A 24,684-nucleotide genomic window follows, 5' to 3' on the forward strand; every position below is an offset into this window, starting at 1 on the left:
CTTTTGTTAAATGATGACAGCAGAACAAAACACATATCGTGAGCATACTTCTTTTTGGAACTGTGGTTTGTTGTTTACATCTCAAGCGTTTTTTATGAAATGCAGTAAAAACTTTCAGCAGAATAGTTGACCTACATTAAATTGTTTTGTTCATACTTTAGATGTTCTGTAATTTCATGAAAGAACTAGTTAAAGGTTTCAAGTTGAAACTGTCTCATGTATCTTGATAATCCTGGTAATTTAAAACGGACTCTGTATCACCCAGGAAACAAAATTTGCCTGCAGCAGAACCGAATGTATATTAAAAAAAAAGAAGTCCAAGACAAAATGAACGAATATAGATAACGATTTTATTTACACAAGTGGCAGTTAATATTACATACAAGTTTCATTCACTCTTCAGTCATTCAGATATACAGACCATGCATGCATCAAACATGAGTTTGTTGAGAGAGTTGTGTGATAAAACAGATGAATAGACTCAAAGGTAATCTCTGTCAGAAAATAATCTGCCACACAATCAAAAGTTTTGGTTTTTTGTGAAGTTAAAAAGTATTTTGATCATTCTGTTCACACATCTCACCTCAAGTCTATTCTATTAAGATGACGAGTGAAGTATTGGTGAAATTGAAACTAAAGGCAAGGAACAGAAACCGGTTGGGATTTTTTTCCTCCTTAAGGCTGTGGTACATTTCTTCATTGTCGCAAGTAAAACATTACTCTGCTTTTCCCAATTACATCCAGCATGCAGTCTATAATTTACAATCTTTTAATCAACAAGTTTGAAGGCATACAAAGGAGGAGGAGCAGGTGCTTTCAACAAAATAATCTATTCATCAGGAGGAAATAATATCTGCTAAAATCAAATCACCAAGAAAGTTTTCATTAATGGCACCCTTAATGACACCCTGCACCGTCATCCACATCTACATCTTGTTCTTTATGCATGATGTATAAACCTAGCACCTGATTGCGATTTGCTAAAACTAGTGTTAATTTATTCCTCATTGGTTTTTGTGACAGTAAAAAAACAACAGTTAATGGCTACATGCACAGAAAGAAAAAAACGGCAGAATCCTGCACCATTATAAACTATATGAAATATGTTTCACAGCTCTGTTACACCTTTACACCCGTAAAATATCATGTGCATTACAATTCATCATAAAGCATCATAAATATCAAATGTGCTGTATCATTTCCCAATTGAACATTGTTGCACAACTGTAAAGACCCATGAACAGATTTGTTTTTAAAGGGATCAAAGTAAAAATGTCCATGGCTGCCTTTAATTTTGGCTAAACATACCATTTCAAAAGAAGCTATAAATAATAGACAACAAACAAAATCCACAACTGAGCAGAGCGGAGATGGTCTAAAGGTTTCCCTCTAGTGAAATGTACAAAAGTGAAAACATAAGAAGTTCAATCAAAATCACATGTTACTGTTTAACCATCCATTCCCACCCTGGTGCTCTTGACTGTGTGTGCGCAATACTCTGTATTGAAAGGTAGATCTTTCAGGGTATTTATGAGGAGCTGAGGCCGGAGTCGGACTCGGCGCTTCCATTCCGGGGCTTGGAGGCGATGCAGGGTGCCACGGAGCAGGGAATGGAGTAGCAGGAACAAGAGGAGCTCTTCCGGGTCTCATCTGTAATGACCTCCTGCAGGGTGTGCTGCTCCTCTACCTGGAAGATGTTTGGCTGCTCCCCTAGTTCCTCACAGATACTAGCGAAAGAAGGACAGTCAGATAAGTTACAGTACTTCGTGGACTAATGTACCAGTTGTATCACATCGAATGAACCTCATCACGTGTAAACAATAACTTCAGAAACTCATTCTGTTACATTGAAACTTTGTAAAACAAAGGTCTTGTTCTGGTCAAACAAGATGTGCTGACACTATCAGAGGGGAATCCACTGAAGGTTACAAGTCATATGATATTACATTAACAGCAACACTGAGCAGTCCAGTGGAATAAAATATATTATTAGTACTAATTTGCCAGGAACTATAATTCGCATTTTATCTGATATATTAACTAGATCTCGACCGATTAATCAGTTGGTCGATTTAATGGGCCGATATTGTTCTATCACAGGTATATTGGTACTGGCAGATATATTTTCTGATATGAAAACTTTTTTTTTGTACAGAACATAATTCAGAAATCGTTTTAAGTTAATTTACTAAAATCTATAGTAATTTTAGATTATTACATGTCGGGTGAGGTTCACTGTTTCAATGTGTTTATTTTGGACAATAACGTTTATTGTTAAAAATGCAAAATATTCTGCCTGTGTATTTGATAACCATATTTCACTTGACATATTGACATTCAAATAGTTATACTTCCAAATATTGGTATCGGCCAAAAATTCAGTATCGGTCGGGCTTTAAATGGTTAAAAAAAAAGTTCTGCTGGGCAAGGTGCAAAAATATGAAGGCTAGTTGAGCTCTGCTGTAAACTATCTAGCGAAGGGATCGTTTTCCCAAACAGTAACCCACACTGTTTTTTTCATGCATCGACGTAAATGGAAACAGCAACATCTGTTGCATTTATTGTGGCTGGGGGAATGATTGCACTGGTTCTCATGTTGGTAGAAAGGAGGAGTTGTTTCTTTATCGAGATTTTTGGATGCCATCTATTCACCTTGCTTTTGACGTGCCTGGCATGTGCCAAGCTTTGTGAGCAAAATGATTATTACTGGATTTGCACTTTGGGCTGACAGCTGACTCATCAGTTATATTTGGGTGGCTCCCTTTTACAACCTGCATCAAAGCAAATTAAATATGAAAAACAAAGGCATCACACCACCTGTCTCGGAGACTAAACATGTTATTGACCGAATTCTTTAAAACGAACCGACTTATAGGAAGCCTTTAGACAGCTGGCTGAACCCAGTGATCAAAAATGTAGAAATGCAAGTGTCTGATTTTTGTCAAGCAAAATAACTAAAAAAAAAAAATTCTGACTGTGTTAAACTTTTGAGACAGGTTGTTAGAGGGTTCAGCAAATTAAGACAGAGGGTCTGAGGAGGTTCCAGTGCGATCATTCCTTATGAAAAGTAATCAAACTGCACAACAAGCAGATCATCCACAAGCTCACCAGGTGCAAATAATAAGAAATATATTTGTGAAAAATATGCTGTGACATCTGAGAAAGGTTCCTGAGAGGTGGACAGCTTCTCCTGAGGCTTCAATGCAGGTAGATTTTGTGTCTAGGTTATTGGGGACTACACAAGGTGAGTGTGTATGACTGTTAAAGTGATATGAAACTTGCTCACATCAGCTAGAAGAGAATTAAGATTGAAACTAGCAGTTAAAAGTAGCTCATACAGATGCCAACGGTCTCGTGCACTAAACACAAGCCATTCTCTCTTTGTGCCTCTTTTGCTTCAAACATCAAGTTCAATACCACTCAATATACCATCAAGCACAAGATACAGAGGCCTGTCAAAGCATAACCAAAACAATACACAGGCATTCAAAGAAAAAAGAAAAAAAAGAGGATGTGGCCTGGCCGTCTGCTACAGAAAACAGCCTTATAAATGATAAACATGGCAGTTGACCAATCAAACGACTGTGTATTAGTTCAACAACAGTTGCTTTTTTTTTTTAAACCCCAAAAACTAAAACAACCATTTCCACTAGACCATCACTGTCACATTGAAGTGTAGGAAATAAGATAAGTCAACCGTCTTGCATCATTGTCAAGGAACATTATTTTGTTCAAGCAGCAGCTAATGAGTATGATTCATTCAGGTATTATTTGGGGTGGTGGGGTGCGAGGGGGGGTTGTCAAAACAAGCCACGGGATGTGGAGTGAGTAAATTCACAAAACACAGCCAGGAACTAGAGAGACATTACGGGAATCTGGAGAACTTGAGTCAAAAAAATGTCCCCGAGCATTCACAAATTCTGTAAGAAAGAGGCACAGTTATAACAACAACCTGGGGATGTCAAACCGTTTGTTTTGTTAAATGAAGTTACAACTGGAATCTGCAGGGAACTGCTGGCTTGTATGTTTCTGCAGCCGTCTGCGCCAAAGTGCGGACAGAAATCTCGAGCAAAAGCCACTGTGCAGTGAAACACAGAAGTGAAACATCTGAAAAAAAAGCAGGTCCTGCTGACCACGCAGTCTTGCTGAGACCAGAGATAAACTCTGTCACCCTGTTACGACATCAAGCTTTATGTAACAGCAATTAACACGCACAAATTAGTCACTGTATAATACAGCCTGTGTAGTCAAAAGCTTCGATGGATGTAAAATGATTAATGTGTCTCCCATTTCACGATTACGTTAACACTGTAAACCATGAAACCCTGTTTGACAAACAAACCAGCATTCTGTCTGTAACATGAACAGGAGTTACGAATGCAATAATCACTTTGATGAAGTCGAAAGTCTGGCTTAATAACGTGGACGTGACCCCAGCCAGAACAGAAACAATACTGAGAGTGCAGGACAAGGCACGAGCTGTTATTAAATAGGACAGAGGCTTCAGCAGAATCCAGAGAATGTTTATCAAAACATTTCCAAAAAGGAAGGAAGTTGGACAATATGTAAGTCCCTACTGGAGTCATTCGTAGGTCACAATGTGGTTTCAAAAGACTACTGAAATATTTTACTTTTGTAAAAGCACTTAAAAAAAGTAAAAATAACTAAATAAAGTAAGTAAATTGCTAAAACTCCGCCAAGTGAAAATCTGCCCTCACTAAAAGTCACTGTGACTTTTGAATGTATTATAAGTGTAATACTAAAATCCTGTCCGGAAATCCTCATTCCGGTCCAACAAATGACCACATTTGTAAAGTATTTGCTTGTGTAGATAAAATCACAAGTGTTATGTCCCATTGCACTTAATCAGTAAAGGGACCTGCACAGGGATGTTATACACTGGAAGATGTGTGCATAACAGACGTTGTATCACAACACGTAATGCACATTAAGTTGGATCCATTTATATAGTTTTTTGATCAAAATGCATATGAAGCCTTCGTGCCCAGCATATGTTCAATTTTGTTGACACTCATCTACAGTGACGAGCTTAGACGGTGTGAACTTAATGAAAACTAATTTAGGAGACTACTGGAGAAGAAATTCACACGGCACTAAATAATAGTTACTAATAATAAAGACCGTTTACATACTATGCTTTTCATAAACCCTGCTTGGAAAGCTTTGAAAAAAAACAAAACAGATATAATATATTGCCAGTAACATTATTTTCATGTAGTGTTACATCTTAACTGCAGAGGAGCTGAGTGCAAATGCAGCAATTGTGTGTACAATAATTCCAGAGAAAGAAAAATGAATGACTTTTAAAAGAAAAAGTACAAAGACACAAAATAAGACTCAGCAGCTCATTAGCCCTGCTTACACTAAACCATGACACTGGATAGAGACCACATAGATGTTTGTGAACAACCCTTCAAGAATAGATGTAGCAGACACAGACACGGACATTGACTTTGAACCTACCTATCATAGATGAGCCCATGAATTCCCTGCTCTCTCAGCTTCTTTCTGGTTGCGTGATCATTGTTGTCCTCTCCCCAGCTGAACACCACCAGGCCTTTAGACTGGGCTTCCCCGATGTAGTTAAGGTGCTTTAACAGCTCCTCGGCGTGAGCGGAGATTCCCTGGAAGAGCGACAGATGATGTCCAGTAAATTAGAGAAACACAGTTTAGGGAATGTGTCGTGAAAATCTTCCCATACATTCACCAGACCGAAGCACTCAAGTGTTTACTCTGATCGTCCATTAAATATTATGACGTTACACAGACCAAGTTGCAACATAGAAAATCAGGAAAACCTCCGTCCAAATATTGCTCACCAGAATATTTTCACTCTGGGCAAAGCTGATGGCAATCTGAGTGGTCTGGCAGCGGATGTCCATCAGCTCAGGATACTTCTCTGAAATCCCCTGAGTCAAGAAGAGGATGGGGTACTTGTTCTGCTTGATTCGCACCCTGAGGGACAAATATAGACAGATCTCATGAACGGAGGCAGAGAACCTGTTTTGTGACCAAATCCTGAGAAGACAGCACCTGCTGACAGGACAACTAGTCTAGGAGTCTTTTAAGCAGTTCCGCAGTCTTAGTGATGCTTCCCAATGCTATAAAGTAAACTGACCCCCGATGGACCGAGAGTCTTCATGACATTAAAAGATGATGCTGCATTCAATTTCCTATATAGTTTATTTAAAGCAAATTTGTGAAAGTTTGGTGAAACATCTCAAAAAAAGAATTTCTTTGGTTCTTTGTTAAATTCAACCTTAAAACAGTTACTTTATAAATAGATCAACATTAACATGCTACTGAATAAACCCTTTAGGCATCTCCTTGTGTGATCATTGTGTTTTTTGGACGGCAGGCGGTTTCTACAGCTGGTCAACTTCCAGAGGACTGTGTGTCATCCAACTGCTCTTACATGGTGCAGATATCTGGGTCAAAACAGGAGAAAACAATCCGTCTATTTCCTCCTTTCTGCAGAACACAGGACAGGACGATGTCGATGAAGGTATTCATGTTGAAGTAGGTCGACAAGTTTCCGTCCCATGATCCATCCTGTCGATACAAAATATTAACAACATCAGCATATTCGAAAGATTTCCTGATAAAATTTTTTTATTATTCTGCTTTGGAATACTCACCTTCATCTGGCAGATCCATTTGAGCTCGATATTAAAGCCGACATGTTCAGGAACAGCTTGGAAGAGCTATAAAAGAGGCACAAAGAAAGATAATGAGTTTATTGTGACATGAACAGTGGCGAAAGAGGAGGAGAAAAAGGTAATATTTAATAATGATTATAATCATGAAGTCATTTCCTGGACCTGGGAGAGTGAGGGGAATGGCTGATGCTCATCAACTTCTTCTTCATCGTCCAGCAAATCTGAACAACAAAACAAATAACTGTTTGTGCACATCATACAAATTATGTGCTGACCTAATGATAATGCATCCACTGCTACTTTGCAGTGATGTTAGAGGTATAATAAAGAAATATTTAATCAAAACTGAATTGATGCTCGTCTTTTCATCAACACTCTGCAAGACAACCTGCTGTAGTTGTAGCTGAAGTCTTAGCAGACAGGGCTGAGATATAAGGGAAATAAAAAACAGGCGGATACCTTTGTGATCACTTGCTTTCAGGTCAGTGACGTGGACCAGCTGTAAAACAAAACAAAATCATACAGTTTGTACATTAATATCAACATTAACAATGCTACTGGTTTGGCCAATAAAATGATCCACAAGATTTAATATGTTTTATGTGAGTGGCAGATGTATATTGCATCGAGGACTAACTCGAAATGTTGAGGTGGTTTATTATGTCTCCCTCAGCTGGGAGCAAGAGGCGTGGTTAGCTTTAGGGTTAGTTGATAACTGACACAACCCTGACAGAAGAGTTTACCTTTAAAAGCTGCAGCTGATCAAACGTCAGGTCTTTCACTGGCACCTCAATGAGCTCCACATTCGTGTCATTTTTCTGTCAAGTCAGAGAAGAGAATGATTATTAAAACAAGGCACCAATGTCCCGTGCAACATGCATTGATTGTAATGAAAAAATTTAATATTGTCATGCTGTTGCTAAGTCAAGAAATTACCAAGCGACACAAGACTTAAGAGGGAGGTTCAACAGGCCTTTGATTTACCTTCTTGGTGGATATGCAGCATGTCAGGTCATGGTAGACAATAGGAACAGCATCCTTGGAGAGGTGAACATCAAACTCCACATAGGCTGCACCCTACAATTACACAAATAAAACACACTGAAAAGAGGGCACGGCAAAGGGAGAATTCACTCATTCATTAATCCTCTTAGTGACTTACATGCTTAGCAGCACTTTTGAATGAGGCTATTGTGTTCTCTCTGACTCGTTGGTGCCTGTCGAGTGGAAATCAAGAAAAATTGTTGCTGACAGCGAACAGATTCAGGAGTGATTTAAACATTTTTAAATGAGTACAACAATACCATATTGATGCGTGAACTTGTACTGACATTTTACACATTTTTGTGCCATTATAACTTTTTATATGCCCTGCCAAACTGTTGACTCTACTCAGGCAAAATGACATTCAAAGGACTTTATGTAAAACCTTAAATTAACAGCAGAATGTTATCAGATCCAGTATTCAGCATATACAAATGAATTGCATAGATGCAATTAACTACATCTTTTCTTCCCAAGTTCAGCCATGATGGCTTTCAATTGTCAAGCAAACTATCCTCACTTTCAGAAAATCTATTCAAGTAAATAATTATCTTTTTTTATCAATCAAGCCGAGTTATAATCATATTAGATGAAAACATACATTACTGAAATGAGCCTTTTTCTAATTATCCCTGCTTATTATGAATTAGTATAATGATCTATCTTATCCATTTTAACGTTTGTTTTTTTTAATCAACCTGATGTGCAGGTATAGATTGGCTGTACGACTCACTTGGCTGCATGAGTGCTGCCTGCTCCTCTGTGTCCCACATCCAGGGTACTTCTTTTCTTCCAATACTTTGAGTACGACACGCTCATGTCACACTGCTGCCCCGCGATGGGTCGGATTACCAGGTAATCCACTAAAACACAACACCAAAGTGAACAGGTTTGGACATTCAAAGCACACATAAATACTGGCAAACAGGTATGTAAACAAGAACTCTTGATTGCTCAGCAGGTTGTGTCTCCAACTTTTTGGGATATAGAATTCTTTTTTAAATTGCAGTGTACTGTTCGTGCAAAGACAACATCAAAATGTCTTTGAAAGAATGAAATATACATTATCTTACCTCTTACTTTCCCAATGGTCTGTATGGAGTTTCGTCCCATTATGGGAAGCGTAACTACTCCGATGTCCTTTCCAATCTCCACAAATGTGGAGGAGAGGAGGCAGGCTGTGCCCACGTGTCCTGGAAGGATGTCCCCCTGGACGACATGCTCACTCAGATCCTCCTGTAAACAAATAAGCAAACATTAGTACAAAGCTTATTATGTAAACTCGGATAAAACTTACCAGAATGACTTGAAGCAGTGTTCCCATGAGTATTACCTCAAAGAACTCCAAGGTGAGCTCTAGGTTGTCTGGGTCCATGGTGTGGATACTGTACTCAGTCCACTGGGCTGGCTCCAGGGCGTACCCACACTCAGGCTGCGAGTGGCGCGACTTGTAGCCGTTGGCACTGATCATACTCATCTCCACAGTGGTGTTCATCTTTTTCAAAGATGAAGGACTGTGCTCCTCTTCCTCCTCCTCTTCCTCAATACCCACTAGTGTCAGCTTGATCCTGGACAGGTTGATATAATAAAATGTAAAAATCAGCACACATTTATATATATATATATATATTTTTTAAATCAATAATGCATCAAAACACGAAGGTTCAATTTGGTTGCGTTTTCTTTTGAGCTACTCTTACTATAATTATGTATTGAGGACACTCGGGTAACAGGCTGGTAAGCTAAAAGCGGCACTGTAATGATCTGTCTCGTGTCGCTTTAACGTTGGACTTTCCCTCACTGGTGTTAAATTTGGCCTCCATATCATCCTTACCTGAAGCGAGACTTCTTGAATTTCTTCTTGGTGATGGACACCGGATACATCTTAGAATGGTGCAGACGCAGGCGGATTTCTGTCTGGCACGTCAGCCACCCAGAATCAACACAATTCACCCCATCTATAGAAATACAGACACAGGACAAAGGCAGGACGCATGAGATAATGAGACGATACATCCACTTTGTCTGTAATGAACGCTGACCACAGAACTGGTGGCAGCTACAATAGCAGAGAGGAAGGCAACTGGTTCGGTTACAATGAACAAATTCAAAGCCTGTGCAGTACAAACTGGACAAAGTGTCTCTATCAGTATTCAGATTAATGCGGTCGCACAGCTTTTACATAGTGTATACCTGAAGTACACAAGGTAAATGATATAAGTTAACAAGTTATTATGGTGGGTAGTGGCCTAATATTTGGTTGTTTAAACAAAAACAAAAAAAATCCAACATACTGCAAATTCCAAATTGTCCATCGTCAATTTTCTGGTGTGTTGCTGCAATAGAAGAAAAGAGCATTAAAAAGGGGATAAAAGATCTCAATAATACAAAAGTTGAGGTCAGATCAAACCAGAGCAGTGAGAGTTAAACTTCTAATCAAAGTTTATACTCTGAAAACAAAGATGCCAAATCAATATGAGCCTACATTGGTGTGCTCTGAATTTGACTTCAAGAGAGCTGACTTAAGCAAAAAGAAAAATCGTTTTCAAAAAGAACTAGAACACTTAGCTTGAGCATAGCATTGGGGTTCATTTAGCAGGATCTTCCTGAAACTAAACAGACCTAAAAATAAAATAAAAAAAACCACTTCTGGATCTGACATAAAAGCTAATCTCATATTTGACAAATTCCTATTTCAGTGTGGAAAGAGCTTTAGTAGGATTTACTAAAACAAAAAAAAGGACAGGGTGATAGGCTGTGGTAAAAAAAAAGAAAAAAAAAAAGTACATACTGCAGGGTATGGAAACCGGTGCAACTAGTCTTCCTATCAAGCTCATTTTGAATGAGTTTTGTTTGCGTTAGGGCCAACACAATGGCATGTCAGCTGGAGAGGCCGACAGTGACAGGGCAGAACATCTACTGCACTGCAGTGTTTCCTCCATGGCGATACGTTATTCCAGCGAGTGCACTCCCCAGTCTTTCCCAAAGCAGATACACGGAGTCAAATAAGCAAGAAGCTCCAAAGGTTGCCAGTAAAACACAGATCGTGTTTGAGGAGGAAATACTGCAGTCAGGTGGCAATGTCAATTTAGTCATACATGTTGTTCTTCTGTGGGGAAAAAGCTAGAACAGAGCCTACATGTCTGTGAGTGGGTAACTGCATTTATAGTGCGGGGAATCGGAGGTGGAGCATGACACACTTTTACCAAACCCAACCAATGGTCTATACCTGTGGGGCTCATCATGCGGGGCTGCTGATGGGTCTCCCATATATTGACTATCACGTGACAGGAATCATCTGCATTCTGCAAATTCCAATGTTGGGTACAATGTTAGGCTTTTTCATTGAACTGCTTTTCAGGCTGGTCTCACAGCTGTCTTTGAGAAGAGAATTACAGCTGGGACAGTCACCAATCCCCATCTAGGGCAGTCAGCCACCATGGGTTGGAATCTGAAAATTGGATTTGTTAGCAAAGAAAAGAAAAGAACTTGTTTGGTTAAATATTAGGCTTCTCCATTTACATCTGTGTATTACTAATGTCATTAACTACAGCAACAATACGCAAATAGCAACATGTTCTTAGTTAATGATTTCAAAAATACATCATGGTGGAATTGATCAAAACAGTACCCAGCATTAATCAAGTCTGCAACTATTAAAGAACCCCGTCAGTGGGTTTATATTGCTGCTAAACTTTTTTTTTTTTTTTTTTTTTAGACATAGACATACAAAAAATAACTTTAAATTCAAGTATGATTCAAAATGTACAGATTGTTGTGGAGAAAATGGAAACTTTTTTTTTCGCCTTGCACCACCTGTAAGACATTGGCAACATTTGAGGAATGTTGAGCTCTCAGTGAGCTCCACCCTTGAAATTAAAATAACAACAACAACAAACCGTAATTCAAGCAGAACAAAGTCACCAGAAACTGTAGCAACACCTACAGATTGTTTTTAAGAAAACCTCTGCAACATATTCTTTCTTTTTCAGGGAAATGTGATCCCTTGTTTGTTAGTCCGAGTATGTTAGCTATGTAAATACACACCGGACTTGGCTGAGGCTCAGTAAAAGGATCGTGTGCCAGATTAGAGCGAGTCAGCTGTGCAGCGCGTTTGCCTGCAGCTGGACATTTCACAACACTGAGCTTGAGGCCGTTTCTGAGCGCAGAAACACAAGACGTCAGGGTAGTAATACAGAGATCTTGTGAATGACCCCTTCTTAAACTGTGGCATTTATCCTCCAAAATCATAAAAGTCACAGTTCATGGTGACTTTGAGCCATAAAAAAACAACAAAAACTTGTTTCTTCTCTTTCTGCTCATGAGCTGCAAAAGGACATACATTAGTTCATCAGACGACTTTACATGCAACTAATTCAAGAGTCAAATACATGGAAAACGTATATGTTTAACACCAAATTGCTAATCCACCAACATAAATGGACTTTGGACAATTTTTAGCACATTTTTCTATGACTTTGCTACTGTCACTATGACTTAACTATGGCTTTCACCATAGTGAAAAGAGACTCACCTTTGACTCCAGAAAGAAGCCTTTAAAAAAGCGGTACTTGGAAACAACACCTCTAGGTACGGTGACTGTTGTAGTCCATGTGTGTCTGTCAGTCAAACAAAGGGATATACACTTTGTATGGCACACGCACCAACATGATTTGAAAACAACCTAGATACTCCATTGTACAGATAAAGTTGAATTTACCCAAAATCCCCAACGGGATGCAAGATCACAGCCTTTTGATGGCTCCAGCTTCCCAGGGCTTCACAACTCCCAACAACAGCAATCACCTCACCTACGAATGGTCAAAACTTAGCATTTTATTTGATGAAACTCCAGCAGAAACTTAAAAAAAAAAAAAAAAATTAAAATTAAAAAAAAAATGTTGTAAAGCCATTTTTTTTAACTAAACCGTAATTTTATGAACGTGTTTTAAATGTTTTCTTTTAATTTGACCACAAATACAACTTCTAAATACTTGTCAAAGTTCATGTGTCGACCCCCCACCCCCCCCTTTCTATTTACAGATGAAGTTTCGAGATACCTTGAGATGTTTCTCCCCTGACGGCCAAAGTCACCAGAGTAGTGTCCATGGTCGTCACTGGCACAGACAAGGAATCAAGCTGGACGACATCAACAGGGTATAAATAAGTTGCTTTACTTCATGCACTTGATTACCAATAACATCATTTGAGGTGTTCTTGCGACGGCAGCCTTTTTAAGCGAGCTGCAAGAAGACTTACATTTATCAGAATAACACCGCCTGAGAAGTCACGAAATGTTCCCCCAACTCTTTCTGGTGGTTGCTGAACCGAAAGTCGGCCGGTTTAGCTGACGGCACGCTTTGCACGTTTAGTTGGGAGCGGAATTGGGTACAAAACTCCTTCAAAACAACCGAAGCGGAAGAAAGCGGCTTCCTTTTCTTCCGCAGCTGTGCGCCTGCTCTCGGAGGGAAATTGAATTCGCAGTAAAAACCAAGACGCGCCTATCCAGCCGAGAGGCACCGTACTGCGCAAATCTGGACAGCCGGTCCGACAGCTGCCATCCCTTCTCAGCCACTCAAAACAACAAATAGGTATTCTCCTCGACCTTGATTGGAAGACATACTGCGAGGACAACTACAACCCCTGGCGTGACGTGGTATTTACGAAAATTCCTGTAAGATAACGTCCCGACGAAGCGTTGAATCAGCTCGCCGTGACATAACAAATGCGCCAATGTTTGCCGGAATTATCAAGCATCCTACCGTACTCGCGTAAAGTGAGCGGAACAAAAAAAACAACAACACGACTTCCGGAATATACTTTCAATGTAAAAGTGGATAGAAGTTCGCTAATATTTTAAACGCTCTAGTTGATTGTCTGCTGTATATTTAGGCATATATTGAAGATGCTGGGTTTTAAAGGATGTTTCTAATATTTATTTTATAATTAAAAAAAATTTTTTAAATTCCCATCACAAACACAACAGCATTAAACCGGTAATATTCGGGGCATAGAATAGACACAAATATTCTGAAATCAAAATCTAACACTTTTATTGTGGAAGGTATATTTACATATTTGTTCCAACTTCCGCTTACTACTTGAATGAAGCCGTTTCGGGTTCATACCGGTCTGCTCCGGATCTGTGGCGTCAGCTACGCTGCATTCGCGTACCTTCAGGAACTTGCATAAACTGTGTGTGTGTGTGTGTGTGTGTGTGTGTGTGTGTGTGTGTGTGTGTGTGTGTGTGTGTGTGTGTGTGTGTGTGTATATATATCTATAGGCGTTGACCAATGCCGCATCAACTGGCTTGTTTATATTTACCTCAGACAGCAACAAGAGCAAACGTGGCAAAGAGAAACCTACGTTGAAGACAATTGTACAGCATGGCGACAAGACGAGGAGGCGTCTGAACATACCATCAGAAGAAATCGATAAAATGGTGCATTTTTGTTGAAAATATGACTGGCGTTGAAGATTACGACGAAATCGCCCGATGTTAAATAGGAGGAGACGTCTTGGACAGTGACGTCATGGGGCTCCGCACTCCTGAATTTTAATTGAAAACACACCCCTCCCAAATTGGCAATCATTTCCGAAAAACAAAAACAGAGTCGTGTCTCAGGGGAAGACCCTTTCTCCGAAAGCGTAGAGTACTATTGCATAACAGAAATATAAATATTTGGACAGATGGTCTGATCCAGAGACGAATCAGATGATGAAGCCTCCAGCCCAAATAACCCCTCAGGCTCACATGTACTGAAGAGTTTAACTGCCATCAAGCATGACTTTCAACATCTACTTTCTATAATAAAATGAAACCTGGGGACGTTTTATTCGAAAATTCTGGTTTTATCTCTAGAAAAGACAGAAAAAAGTTTTTAATTGCAGTTTTAAAACTGAAAAATGAGTCTTGTCACCACACAGCTCAACCAACTCAAAACCAAAGTTTAGCCTGTAGCCCCCTCCAGTGTTCAAATGAAAACAACACCATGTTATCACAGAAAAAAATACGGCCTAAATTACAGCGAATCACCTCCTCAGTAAATATTTCGTCGCCTGAAGACTCCGTTCAAGTGAAAAACCTCATCTATGACATGCAATTTAAGCACAAGAACTATATACACGTGGAAACAAACCAGTTTCAATGCTGCACATAGGCTACTTTTTTATGAATCAGTGACTACAGAGTCCCTCCACGATGCAGACACTGCAGACTAATGATGAGTACAGTGTGAGTTTTCATTTTGGAATACGCTGTTCCTTAAAGTTGGCTGTCTTCACTTCTGGTCTGAGTTCGTTAATGAACTCCAGTGGGACCCCACTGTGAGGTTTTGTGAGGGTTTGATGAAAAAGTCAAGGAAAAAGAGAGACTGCAGCATAATGAATATTTCAGGCTATTTCTCAGCACTCAGCAGGGCTCTCATTACAAATCACTGTTACCACTTACAGTTTGCTATCTTCATTCATTCACATGTGACTTTTTCTGTGCACAGTTCTCTGTTATTGGTTAAAATCTGAAGCCAAAGTCCTGTGAGGCTGGAGTGAAATCACCAGAATTAGCTCATTGGTGCATGCAAAAAAACAATGTAGCATCAATAATGCCACTGGAATAAATCAATCTGTTGATCTTAATTATCACTGACCCAATGCACAATGCCCTAATTGAAAACTTTAAAATATTTTTTAATTTTTCAAAAATGCATTCTATATTACATATTATATACATATTATATTACTTAAAGTTAAAGTCATGAAGATGAATATAATTCCTAGAAAAAAAAAACAGACCTGTGTGTCTGTGGCGACTCAGCACAGCAAACAGAGACTGAAACATTGTTTCTGACCAAGAATAATTAGGAACTCAAAATTTAAAAAAATAGATCGATTTAGAAGTATCAAGCTGTCAGAGTGCTTGGTAAAGGGTTGATTGTCCTCTGTTCGGTTGGCTGAATCAGATTTACCTTATCCTGGGAAGCTGTATTCACAATTTTCAGTGAGTTCAATCCATCATATATTCTAGCATATTGTTGCAACCCAGCACTGCAAAAAATATTCAGCAGTATAGCTGCAGTTGCTTCAAGTTTCTTTGTCAGAATATTTTGCCACGAGATAGTACAAATTTGGATATTTGTATAAAATATGACTTTGTTCGTTAACTAAATAAACTGAGGAGAGGAGGACAACGAGGGACAAATTAAACTGTAATTAGCGGACTGAAACACAGAGAGTGAGTGTTTACAAAGTAAAACAGGGAGTGTAGCAAACTAAAAGTGAGAACCATGACACACTGAAGTGCAGGACATATCTGCCACTGAGCTCAGGATATGAATATAACTTTCTTATGTTCCATTAAAGGAGCCTGAGGCTTAACCAGACCTTTACTGCAACAAATGTTGTTGTCACTTCTTGGGAATAAATTTCCTATTTTCACTGATGAAATGAAAGTAACTGTTATAGGGTATTGTCTAAATTAGGTTAAAATCTATACAGAATATTTGATCTCTTCTGTCACATAAATAAATCTAGTGTGAATAGAAAAATAGCCGTCATTATAGAATTGCAGCCCACAGGGCAGAGAAATAATATGATGGCAACACTGTATATCCATGCAGATTGCATATGAATGAATGTGGCCACCACAAATAAGATCATCTGAGATATATTTACCTAAGTGTGCCATCTCTGGCTATTGTTATTTGTCCCTATTTGAGTTAAAATGAATGAATCCGCTGTGTGTTTCCTGTTTTCCTGCAGTGTGGTTCCATCTGCTGGTGGTGAATCCACCATCTTTCTCTATCTGCCCTCTCATTTCTATATTTTTGTCTTCCACTGTTCCCACTAACTACATTTACTGTAACATTTATGTCAGAAAGATAAACCTGGCATTGGAGATTTGATCTTTCAACATCTGACACTGAATCTCATAAAGTGGTTCAAAGCTGGGAGGACGGATAGCAGGGTGCTGATTTCAGAAAGAGAACATAAAGGCAATTCCTCAAGGCTGAAGTCTCAGATAGAAAACAGAAATGGTGCTGGGAAATTTGAAGCCATCCCTGATGAGCTGGAATTGCTGAGTTATCTTCATGATTTTCGACTGAAGAAATGCAGATCACTGCCACACAGTTACATAAAACCCTTCAGTGAATTACTGCACAAAATCTTTTTCCAGAACACCACCTAACAAAATGTTATATTCTGCAATGTTTTCTCATTGAGAAATCTTTAAAGAAAATGCAAGTTTTTTTTAACGTGCCCATAACACTCACTGTGTCGTGGTATCATACCATTGTGAAATAACATTAGTGTGGGCAGCCAACCATTGACCAGTGGTCCAAATGGCCTTCGGGGGGGGAAACTGATGGCTCAACAGATCAAAGCGCTACACCCTATCCCAACTGCCTGTCAAAGGTAGTTAGACAGAGGAAATGAACAAAGAGAGAAAGAGATAGCAGTGTGGAAGGCAAAGAGAAAGATTGAAAAGATGTGTCATCTGTGTTTGTTTTTGCAAAAGGAAACACAATAATAGCTTCAGGGTTGCTGCTGTGGGTTTTTTAACCAGCTGCTTGCATCAATGTGAAGATAGAGCTGAGTGATAACAAATTTATCCACAGGCTAAATTGAATTTCCTTTGAAAGAGGAGAATGAAGAAGCACATCAGTCTCGTTTTGTGTCCGCGTGTGTGACCGGCTGTAAGTTATTGGAAGATTTCTGAGTAATGGTAGAATATAGAAGCACTTTGATCGTTCAGTGGTTCTCTTTTAATCAGCATTGGCAAAACATGAAAGCCACAGTTTACTTTCAGATACTTTTATTTCTGTCAGTGTGGACAAATAGTGAAAACATGCTTTACACATGAAAAAATAAACCCAATGCAGGTTGGCAGATTTGCTACATGTAGGCAGGAATAATCTTACTGTAATGTTTTTGTGTAAAATGAACAGAAAGTTCACAAAAGTGGAGAGTTTTAAGTCACACTGATGTACACAGCTACTCACAATGAGTTAAATATGCTTTCGCATTCTATAGTTACAATCACCCTGTGATAGATGGTTAAAAGATCCGAACCAGAGTTCTTTCTATATTTCACTTTACTGCACCACCTCTTATAGAGCACATTCCTGAACAACCGGAGTGCTGTGCTCACTCCCCCGCTTCTGTGATATGCCCTCAGACTTGTTCTGACATCTGTGAAGGGTCCATGGGCAGAAAGGGATGTAACGAACCCAAGATTGGGATTGGAGGCAAGAAGTTATGCCAAAGGGGAGGTCATACACCTCAGTTCCCAAGGTGTCTTCAAGATGTACTTTATCTAAGGTTAAGAGGCCGCGTTCACGTTTAGTCCCTGAATGGTGGCAGAGATGGAATTATCAGAGTATGCCATATAACAACACAGAAACAGGTTCCATAGCCATAATCTTTATGTGCACTGAATGGAGACCATTCCAAAGTGTTTTGACTTGTCAGAGTAGGAAAAGCAAAGGTGTCACTACTATTATTTATCACAGTTTCATTCAAGTGTGCCCGTAAGCCCTGCTAATGAGCCAGCAAGCATATTAACAGACCTTACATTTTTACAAATAAATAGAATTGATCCATGATTAGAGTTCATAATTACACTTGTGTCTTTTGCTATGACAGGTCAAAATGTGAAAAAGATCATTCTGATTAAGCAGCTTACCAGGAATTGTGTTATCCAGGAAGAAGCCCAGGAACCCTCCCACAAACATATGGGTGGTCAACAAGATGCTTAATACTTGGTCCACCTCTTTGATGCCTGAGACACACACCAGGGAAAAGAGAGAAAGATTTCAGGGTATTATGGACTGATGTGAACGACTTGCTGTTTTCATCAAGTTCATTTCAGTTTTTTTCAAATAGAAAATACCTCGTAGTAATTCAGGTCAAAGCTGTTGTACAGTAATGAAAATTGCTTTGATGTTAATGATACCTGTTTGCAGGAAATCAGGATTCTTCAGGATCCAGTTTGGAACGACAAGTGCAGAAAACATGGAGAAACCAAACACAAAGATATTCCGAGAAGAATTCATGTCTGTGAACTGACAAATACAATATTTCAGCAAAACATCACTATTAGAAAATCTGTACTTGTAAACGACGAATTGGATTTTGTTTACCTGCAAATTAGAAATTCCAGCTGCACTTATGACTCCAAACATGATCAGGAACATCCCTCCTATCACAGGGGTGGGTATGGTTGTGAAGATGGCTCCAATTTTACCGAGCATCCCCATCAAAATCATGAAAATTCCACTTAGGAGAAGCACTGCTCGGCTACCCACCTGTATAAACATCACGTTATTGTACATGTATATTATTCAGGTAATTTGGAATCACAATAGAACTACTTTGTGCATAACATGAAAGTCAATAAACCTCATTTATTAAATTGGTTTACAAACTTCCTTCTCTTGTTGAAGGATAAATGCATGTTGAACATTGGAGTAGATAAATGTGTGCAATTGATATGTATATATCTTACTTTGGTGATACCGAGCGCTGCCACATTCTCACTGAAAGAAGTAGTGCCATTGCCTGTGCCAAAGGCCCCTGCCAACAATGACCCAAGCCCTTCAATACCTATGCCCCGGTTGATGGCGTGCTTCGGGGGAGGAGGAGCCCCTGACAAACGGGCACATGCATGGTAGTCGCCTACGGACTCTGCCATGGAGCATATTACTCCAGCCATAATACCGAACACCCCTGCCAGGCTCACAGTTGGTATCCCCCACTGACCTGGACGAGGAGTGAGACCCATGATTACTGACCGGTCTGTAACCACCATCTTTCAACAGCGTTTTCTCTACTCACCAGGATAAGGAAATGTGAGCCAGGAAGCCTCACCAATGACATTTCCCTTCACATCAGTGCGGGCCAGGTGGCCATATTGAGCTGCATCAGATGGTAGGACGTCATAGATGGTGAGGAGGTAGCAGACTAACCATGAGACCGCAATGCCCAGCAGAATCTAATCAACACCTAATATTAGTACCAATATTCAGTGGTCACATCAAATATTATAGTCTTAAACAGCATGCATCTCACAGTACAGTATATGATTAGTGCTTCCTATTCAGGGAACATACAGGCATTATCTGGAAGATGTAGAACTTTGAGACGTGCAGTTTCTTGGCTTTGCTGTATGCAGGAACAGGGATTGGTATGAGACGCAGGTACTGAGAGAACAGGATGATCAGCACTGTTGTCCTGTGTGTAGAATAGCATAATGAGTCGCAACTCAGAGACTAATTTTATATTTGAAATACACTGTGAACAAGTGAAGATGGCTTGTTATGTCTAAACCGCAAGCTTTTGCTACAGACTCCAGCATTATAAGGTAGAATTTAGTTAGGGCCTGAGCACCGATGGTGCGAAAGCCCTATTGTTATACAAGGAATTATTATTCTTTTCGTTCCTTATTTTTCTCTGCAAAGAACTGCATTTTTGGAGGCTTTATCATATTCAAAAACTCATGAAAGTTGGTACACACATCTCTCCTGGTGAAGAATTTTGTATTCTAGTGGAGTTGTGAGTGGGCGTGGCCAAATGGCTTGCTAGCGCCCCCTAATGAGATGCCCTGGCGGCTACATTTACCTACATGCACGAAATTTGGTGGACACCGCGTCAGAGCTGGAAACGACCTCATGAAGCTCGAGCCCCGCTCATGGTTCGCGGAAGGCAAGTCCCCTTAATAAGCCACACGGTTCACGGAGAGCGAATCCCTCTAAGGGTAAGCCACATGGTTCATGGAGGGCGAGTCCCTCTAAGGGTAAGACACACGGGTTCGGGTTTGTACGTGCAGTCATACTAATACCAAACCAAAGTTCAACAACAATACAAAACTCAAACAAAACTAAAAATCCCCCAAACGAGACTTTTTTTTTTTTTTTCATATTTTGGACAACATGCCATGACAACATGCCATGTATGACACAATGGTGCACTGGTTAGAGCAGTTGCCTCACAGTGAAGAAGTAACTTGAGGCATGCATGTCAGTTCAGAAAAAGGTCATACTCCAAAAAGTGATAAAAATGTCATCCAAAATATCCAAAGTATGTTGTCTGAAATATTCAAAGAAAAGTCATACTATAACATGTTGTCCAAAATATGATAAAAAAAAAAAAAAAGAAAGTCATTCGAAATATTCCAAAAAAGTCATATTATAGCACGCTGTTCAAAACGTGACCCAAAATTATTTTTTGTAAATAGTATAGCCAGAGCGATGCGGCTAAGTTTGATGTTTCGCCGTGACACGGGAAGTTGATGTTTAAGGTTAAACGATGCTCCAAACCTCACGAAACCTTGCACATGTGTCAGGCACCGACTTTCATTAGTTTTTGAAGATGTTAAAGCCGTCAAAATGTTTGTTTGTTTGTTTTTTAAGAAGAATAAGGAATGAGATCGAATATGCGGACCATCGCATGCTGCACGTCGGGGAGCCGGCAGCCCCGACCCGATGGATCCCCGACGTGCAGCGTGCGAGGGCCCACATATCACTGCTTGCAGTTTTAATTTTGATTGTCATTTCAGACTGTGATCTCCTGAGATGGACGGTCAGTGAAAACCCCACAGCCCAATGCAGAGTAGTTACTTACATAGCAGAGATGCCCCAGTGGCTGCCGGCCTTCACTCCGGCTGAGTCGTACAGTGACAGGCCTATGAGAGAGACAGTGGGGGCAATGGTTAAGGGGCCAATGTAGCGCATGAGGAACCCGATGAGACCAGAGAAACCCACCAGGATCTGGAGGACAGAGGCCACCATGATAGAGCCCTGCAGCTGTGGACAGGAGCACAGCCACCCAGAACATCAGCATCAACGACACCACTCTTTCCTTGGCTGAGTGATAGACTGTAACAATGAATATGATTGGCTACTTCCTGCAGTGGCAACCACATATGCTCACTGAATTAATCATGAGCTCCACAGAAGTGCTGTTTTATGTCTTTGTCCGCTTGCTTTTATTGTAAGTTATGGGTGTACAGTGTTTGAGTTGTCTCACTGTTCTCATGCGTGTCTGCCACACTTCTATGAAGACAGGGGAGGAGGTGTTGACCAGAGTGGCATTCTGAGTCCAAGCTGGGCACTTCCACTCTGGCATGGACAACAAAGCCATGGCCGGCGTCACCAGGGCAAACGTACCTCCCTGCAGAATGGGAAGCCTTCAAGTGTGACATAAACACAAACAACAGACATCCAGAGACGTTTAAGGATGGCACATGTTGGATTTGACTGTTGAATAGGCGGTTATCATCACACATCTTTAGATGGGTTAATGGGGCCTATTTGCCATGGTTTTGGTCTGTTTTCCTCTTATAAATTTAGTTTGTCCCCTATGTAACTCCCTCCACCCCACCACGTGTCTCTCTTTATCTCTCTCATTGTGTCCACCAACCAGAGGTCACCAGCCTGTTTCTCTCCTGTCTGTTTACAATTTCTTCATCGGCCCGACCTGTCGTTACTTGCCAATCAGCTTGTCAGTGTTCATATGCCGTGGATCTGTGAGCTGATGGTTACTCGTGGGAGTAAAGCTAACCGGTTCCTCCTGCCCATTGAAGTGTCCTTGGCCAAGATACTCAACCGCAATTTGCTCCTGATGGCAGGCGAGCACCTTGCCTGCCTTGCATGGCAGCTCTTCCACCATTGGTATGTGAATGGGTGACTGGTAAACAGTGTAAAGCACTTTGAGACCATTGAGATGATATTGTGCTATATAAACGCAAACCATTTACAAAGTCCATGTAAGGATCTTGGTGTTGTGGCTCAAACTCAGGACAACCAGCAGTCTGCGGTTCGTATCATGTTCGTGTCCGGTGTGAAAACAAAAGTCAACGTTGACTTACTTTAACTTGAGTAGGTTAACTTATGTAAAACATTTTTTTTTTTAAGTAACATAAGGCTACATACATTATTGTAAGTAAGGTAACTTACATAATATGTTATTGTTACACAAAACCTGTCTAAGCCTTAGCGCATAGATTTGGTGCCTCCATCTTCATATTCAAGTGCTTATTACTGTAATGATGAGGATCTGGTATGCCTGATCGCTGGTGCTCTTCAACAATACATTATGTTATTGATATCGGGCTCCTGAACATACCATTTGTGGGCCTCCACTAGCTCATATGTTTTGGAGACATAGGTGATAATAACCATCTATTAAATAGTCTGATAACAGTCAAACTCGGTACCAAAACAGTACAATGTGCATGGCTTTTGATTGTTTTTCTTTTTATTCATTAAATTTCCTTCATAAGCCAAAAGTGTTTTTGCATTAATGTGCACAATAGTGTGTCTGAGATGGTGAGCTGTGGTAACAAGACCAGAGTCCACAGCAACAGCAGCTCCGCAATGTATTTACATATTTGAGTGGTGTAAGCAAGCATGTCCTCAAGACAATGTTCACCTGCTGATGATTACCAGATATAATGTCTACATGCTTCTCAGCTATTGAATTTTCTCACTAAGGGTCCTGTGAGAAGACAACATCAAAGGATGCTGAGTGGTGGAGCGAACTGGCTGCATCATTCTCACCTGATACCGAAGGTGACCTGAAGAATAGTGCACATGCCAGAGACTAAGAAAATGGTGTTGATGAGGCGACTCTGGGTTAGGCTGTCATGCTGCAGACACAGCCCATCCGAGAGAATGAGAGGGATGGTGATCATCCCACCGAATGCAGTCAGGTAATGCTTCAGAGGAGAACCGTAAAGAATAAGAAAAAAATGGTATTGATTTTACTGCTAAAAATGTTACACACACTAAAACAGCATAAGGCTGATAATACATCCACCTCTATACCACTTTATGGTGTCTTCATTCTCTTGGTTGATATAAGGCAAAAATGAATTGCATTTAGAATCATTGACTACTATTTTTTTACAGCGCTAGAATGATAATATTTACATGATGAAAAGAATAAAAGTTTATTGTCCCATTTACAATATGGATTAAATACAACAATGAGATACAACATACAGTTGTACAACGCAGATTGGAATACACTCACCTGAATGGCCAGGAAAATACAAAGGTACCAAGGGGGGACATCAGTCACACAATAGGTTGGTTTATTATTGTCTTCTTCTGCTACACAACTGCTCCCACTAGTCTCACCCTCCATTCCTTCGAGTTGATCATTCATTTTATCATCCATCTGCAGTGTAATATAAAAAATATACATATTGAAAACCACAGATAAACAAACAGTCAAACCACATGCTCATCTCCAATAAAAATGACTCAACGGTCACCGAAGGACGAAGTCCACCTCACTGTTTCCTTAAACGGTGGCAACGATAGTTCATCTGAAGACATACCAATGTGATGACTAACTTTTAGCTGCTTTTAATGCCTAGTACAAACCTTTTGGATTTTGATGTGTACTTTCAGGTAGATAGGCATCACAGAATGGAGAATGACATTTCTGTCTTTGTTTTTCTCAAATGGTTGGAAATGCAGAAAGCTACAAAGCAAATAAAAGCAAATATATACTCTACAAGCCTGTTTCAGAACTAAATAACATGTTCTGCGCTGTGCCCAGTGAGAGAGCTCCAACAGAGAGCTGTGTGAGCTTGGATAAAAATAATCTTCAAAAGTTGCAACACGTTTAGAAACTGTAAATCCTAAATGACTCTCATGGGTCCAAATTATTAACCTCTTTATAGCAGGATTAATCAGAACAAAGTGTAGTGCAATTCTTACTGTTTAACACAATATGAAGTCAAATACAGTGTGTTCTCTGAATGTTCCCAGGTGCCGATTGATACTGACTGTATTAGTGGTATATCATAAGTAAGTTATTGTACTCACATCAAATGTGCAATTGTCCAGCCCACTGCTTCCCACTCCTGAAGCCATTACAACTCTCCTACAAGAGTGAAACCTCGTTTGACAAGAGATTAACTGTAATCTAAAGACAACCACAAACAAGCAGGCAG

The 24,684-nt window shown here is 39.9% G+C and overlaps 2 protein-coding genes across 4 annotated transcripts; both read right to left on the minus strand.

Annotated features, from left to right (window-relative positions):
- Positions 1 to 330: 330 nt before the first annotated feature.
- gpcpd1 (glycerophosphocholine phosphodiesterase 1) lies at positions 331 to 13,546 on the minus strand. Of its 3 annotated transcripts, XM_069714243.1 has the most exons (21): positions 12,984 to 13,546; positions 12,785 to 12,863; positions 12,445 to 12,535; positions 12,259 to 12,343; positions 10,954 to 11,029; positions 10,019 to 10,060; positions 9,559 to 9,682; positions 9,058 to 9,292; positions 8,798 to 8,960; positions 8,458 to 8,587; positions 7,843 to 7,897; positions 7,665 to 7,757; positions 7,424 to 7,498; positions 7,140 to 7,179; positions 6,843 to 6,901; positions 6,660 to 6,725; positions 6,437 to 6,573; positions 5,841 to 5,976; positions 5,485 to 5,645; positions 3,870 to 3,920; positions 1,637 to 1,727 (listed from the first exon to the last, which is right to left on the minus strand). In XM_069714243.1, the coding sequence occupies exons 2-20, from the start codon at positions 12,831 to 12,833 to the stop codon at positions 3,890 to 3,892; spliced, it is 1,848 nt and encodes a 615-aa protein (XP_069570344.1). In that variant the 5' UTR covers positions 12,834 to 12,863; positions 12,984 to 13,546; the 3' UTR covers positions 1,637 to 1,727; positions 3,870 to 3,889. The 3 variants fall into 3 exon arrangements, with proteins under 3 accessions (XP_069570343.1, XP_069570345.1, XP_069570344.1); XM_069714242.1 differs by lacking the exon at positions 3,870 to 3,920 and having other exon boundaries at positions 331 to 1,727; positions 12,984 to 13,528; XM_069714244.1 differs by lacking the exons at positions 3,870 to 3,920; positions 12,445 to 12,535; positions 12,785 to 12,863; positions 12,984 to 13,546 and having other exon boundaries at positions 331 to 1,727; positions 10,954 to 11,175; positions 12,259 to 12,344.
- A 4,284-nt stretch (positions 13,547 to 17,830) lies between these two features.
- LOC138630102 (solute carrier family 23 member 1-like) lies at positions 17,831 to 23,867 on the minus strand. The gene is made up of 11 exons (XM_069714228.1): positions 23,754 to 23,867; positions 23,279 to 23,436; positions 21,747 to 21,906; positions 21,342 to 21,523; positions 19,832 to 19,952; positions 19,557 to 19,713; positions 19,228 to 19,481; positions 18,863 to 19,027; positions 18,676 to 18,784; positions 18,406 to 18,501; positions 17,831 to 18,069 (listed from the first exon to the last, which is right to left on the minus strand). Exons 1-11 carry the CDS (start codon positions 23,865 to 23,867, stop codon positions 17,831 to 17,833), a joined length of 1,755 nt encoding a protein of 584 aa, XP_069570329.1.
- Positions 23,868 to 24,684: the final 817 nt, after the last annotated feature.

This window comes from Brachyistius frenatus, unplaced genomic scaffold (assembly GCF_029030835.1).
Source record: "Brachyistius frenatus isolate BFR_SWC_R1_liver_20210118 unplaced genomic scaffold, ASM2903083v1 Contig_128, whole genome shotgun sequence".
Taxonomy (NCBI): Eukaryota; Metazoa; Chordata; class Actinopteri; family Embiotocidae; genus Brachyistius; species Brachyistius frenatus.

Excerpts from the sequence above, each read along its gene's own strand:
- gpcpd1 (XM_069714242.1), bottom strand. The coding sequence starts at position 12,833 with ATGGACACTACTCTGGTGACTTTGGCCGTCAGGGGAGAAACATCTCAA. Across the intron at positions 9,293-9,558 it reads TTCAAGAAGTCTCGCTTCAG|GATCAAGCTGACACTAGTGG; the intron begins GTAAGGATGATA and ends CAACCTGTCCAG. Across the intron at positions 5,977-6,436 it reads GACCCAGATATCTGCACCAT|GGTGCGAATCAAGCAGAACA; the intron begins GTAAGAGCAGTT and ends TTTGTCCCTCAG.
- LOC138630102 (XM_069714228.1), bottom strand. The coding sequence starts at position 23,867 with ATGGAGGGTGAGACTAGTGGGAGCAGTTGTGTAGCAGAAGAAGACAAT. Across the intron at positions 19,482-19,556 it reads GCTCACATTTCCTTATCCTG|GTCAGTGGGGGATACCAACT; the intron begins GTGAGTAGAGAA and ends CTCCTCGTCCAG. Across the intron at positions 19,028-19,227 it reads CAGCGCTCGGTATCACCAAA|GTGGGTAGCCGAGCAGTGCT; the intron begins GTAAGATATATA and ends ATGTTTATACAG.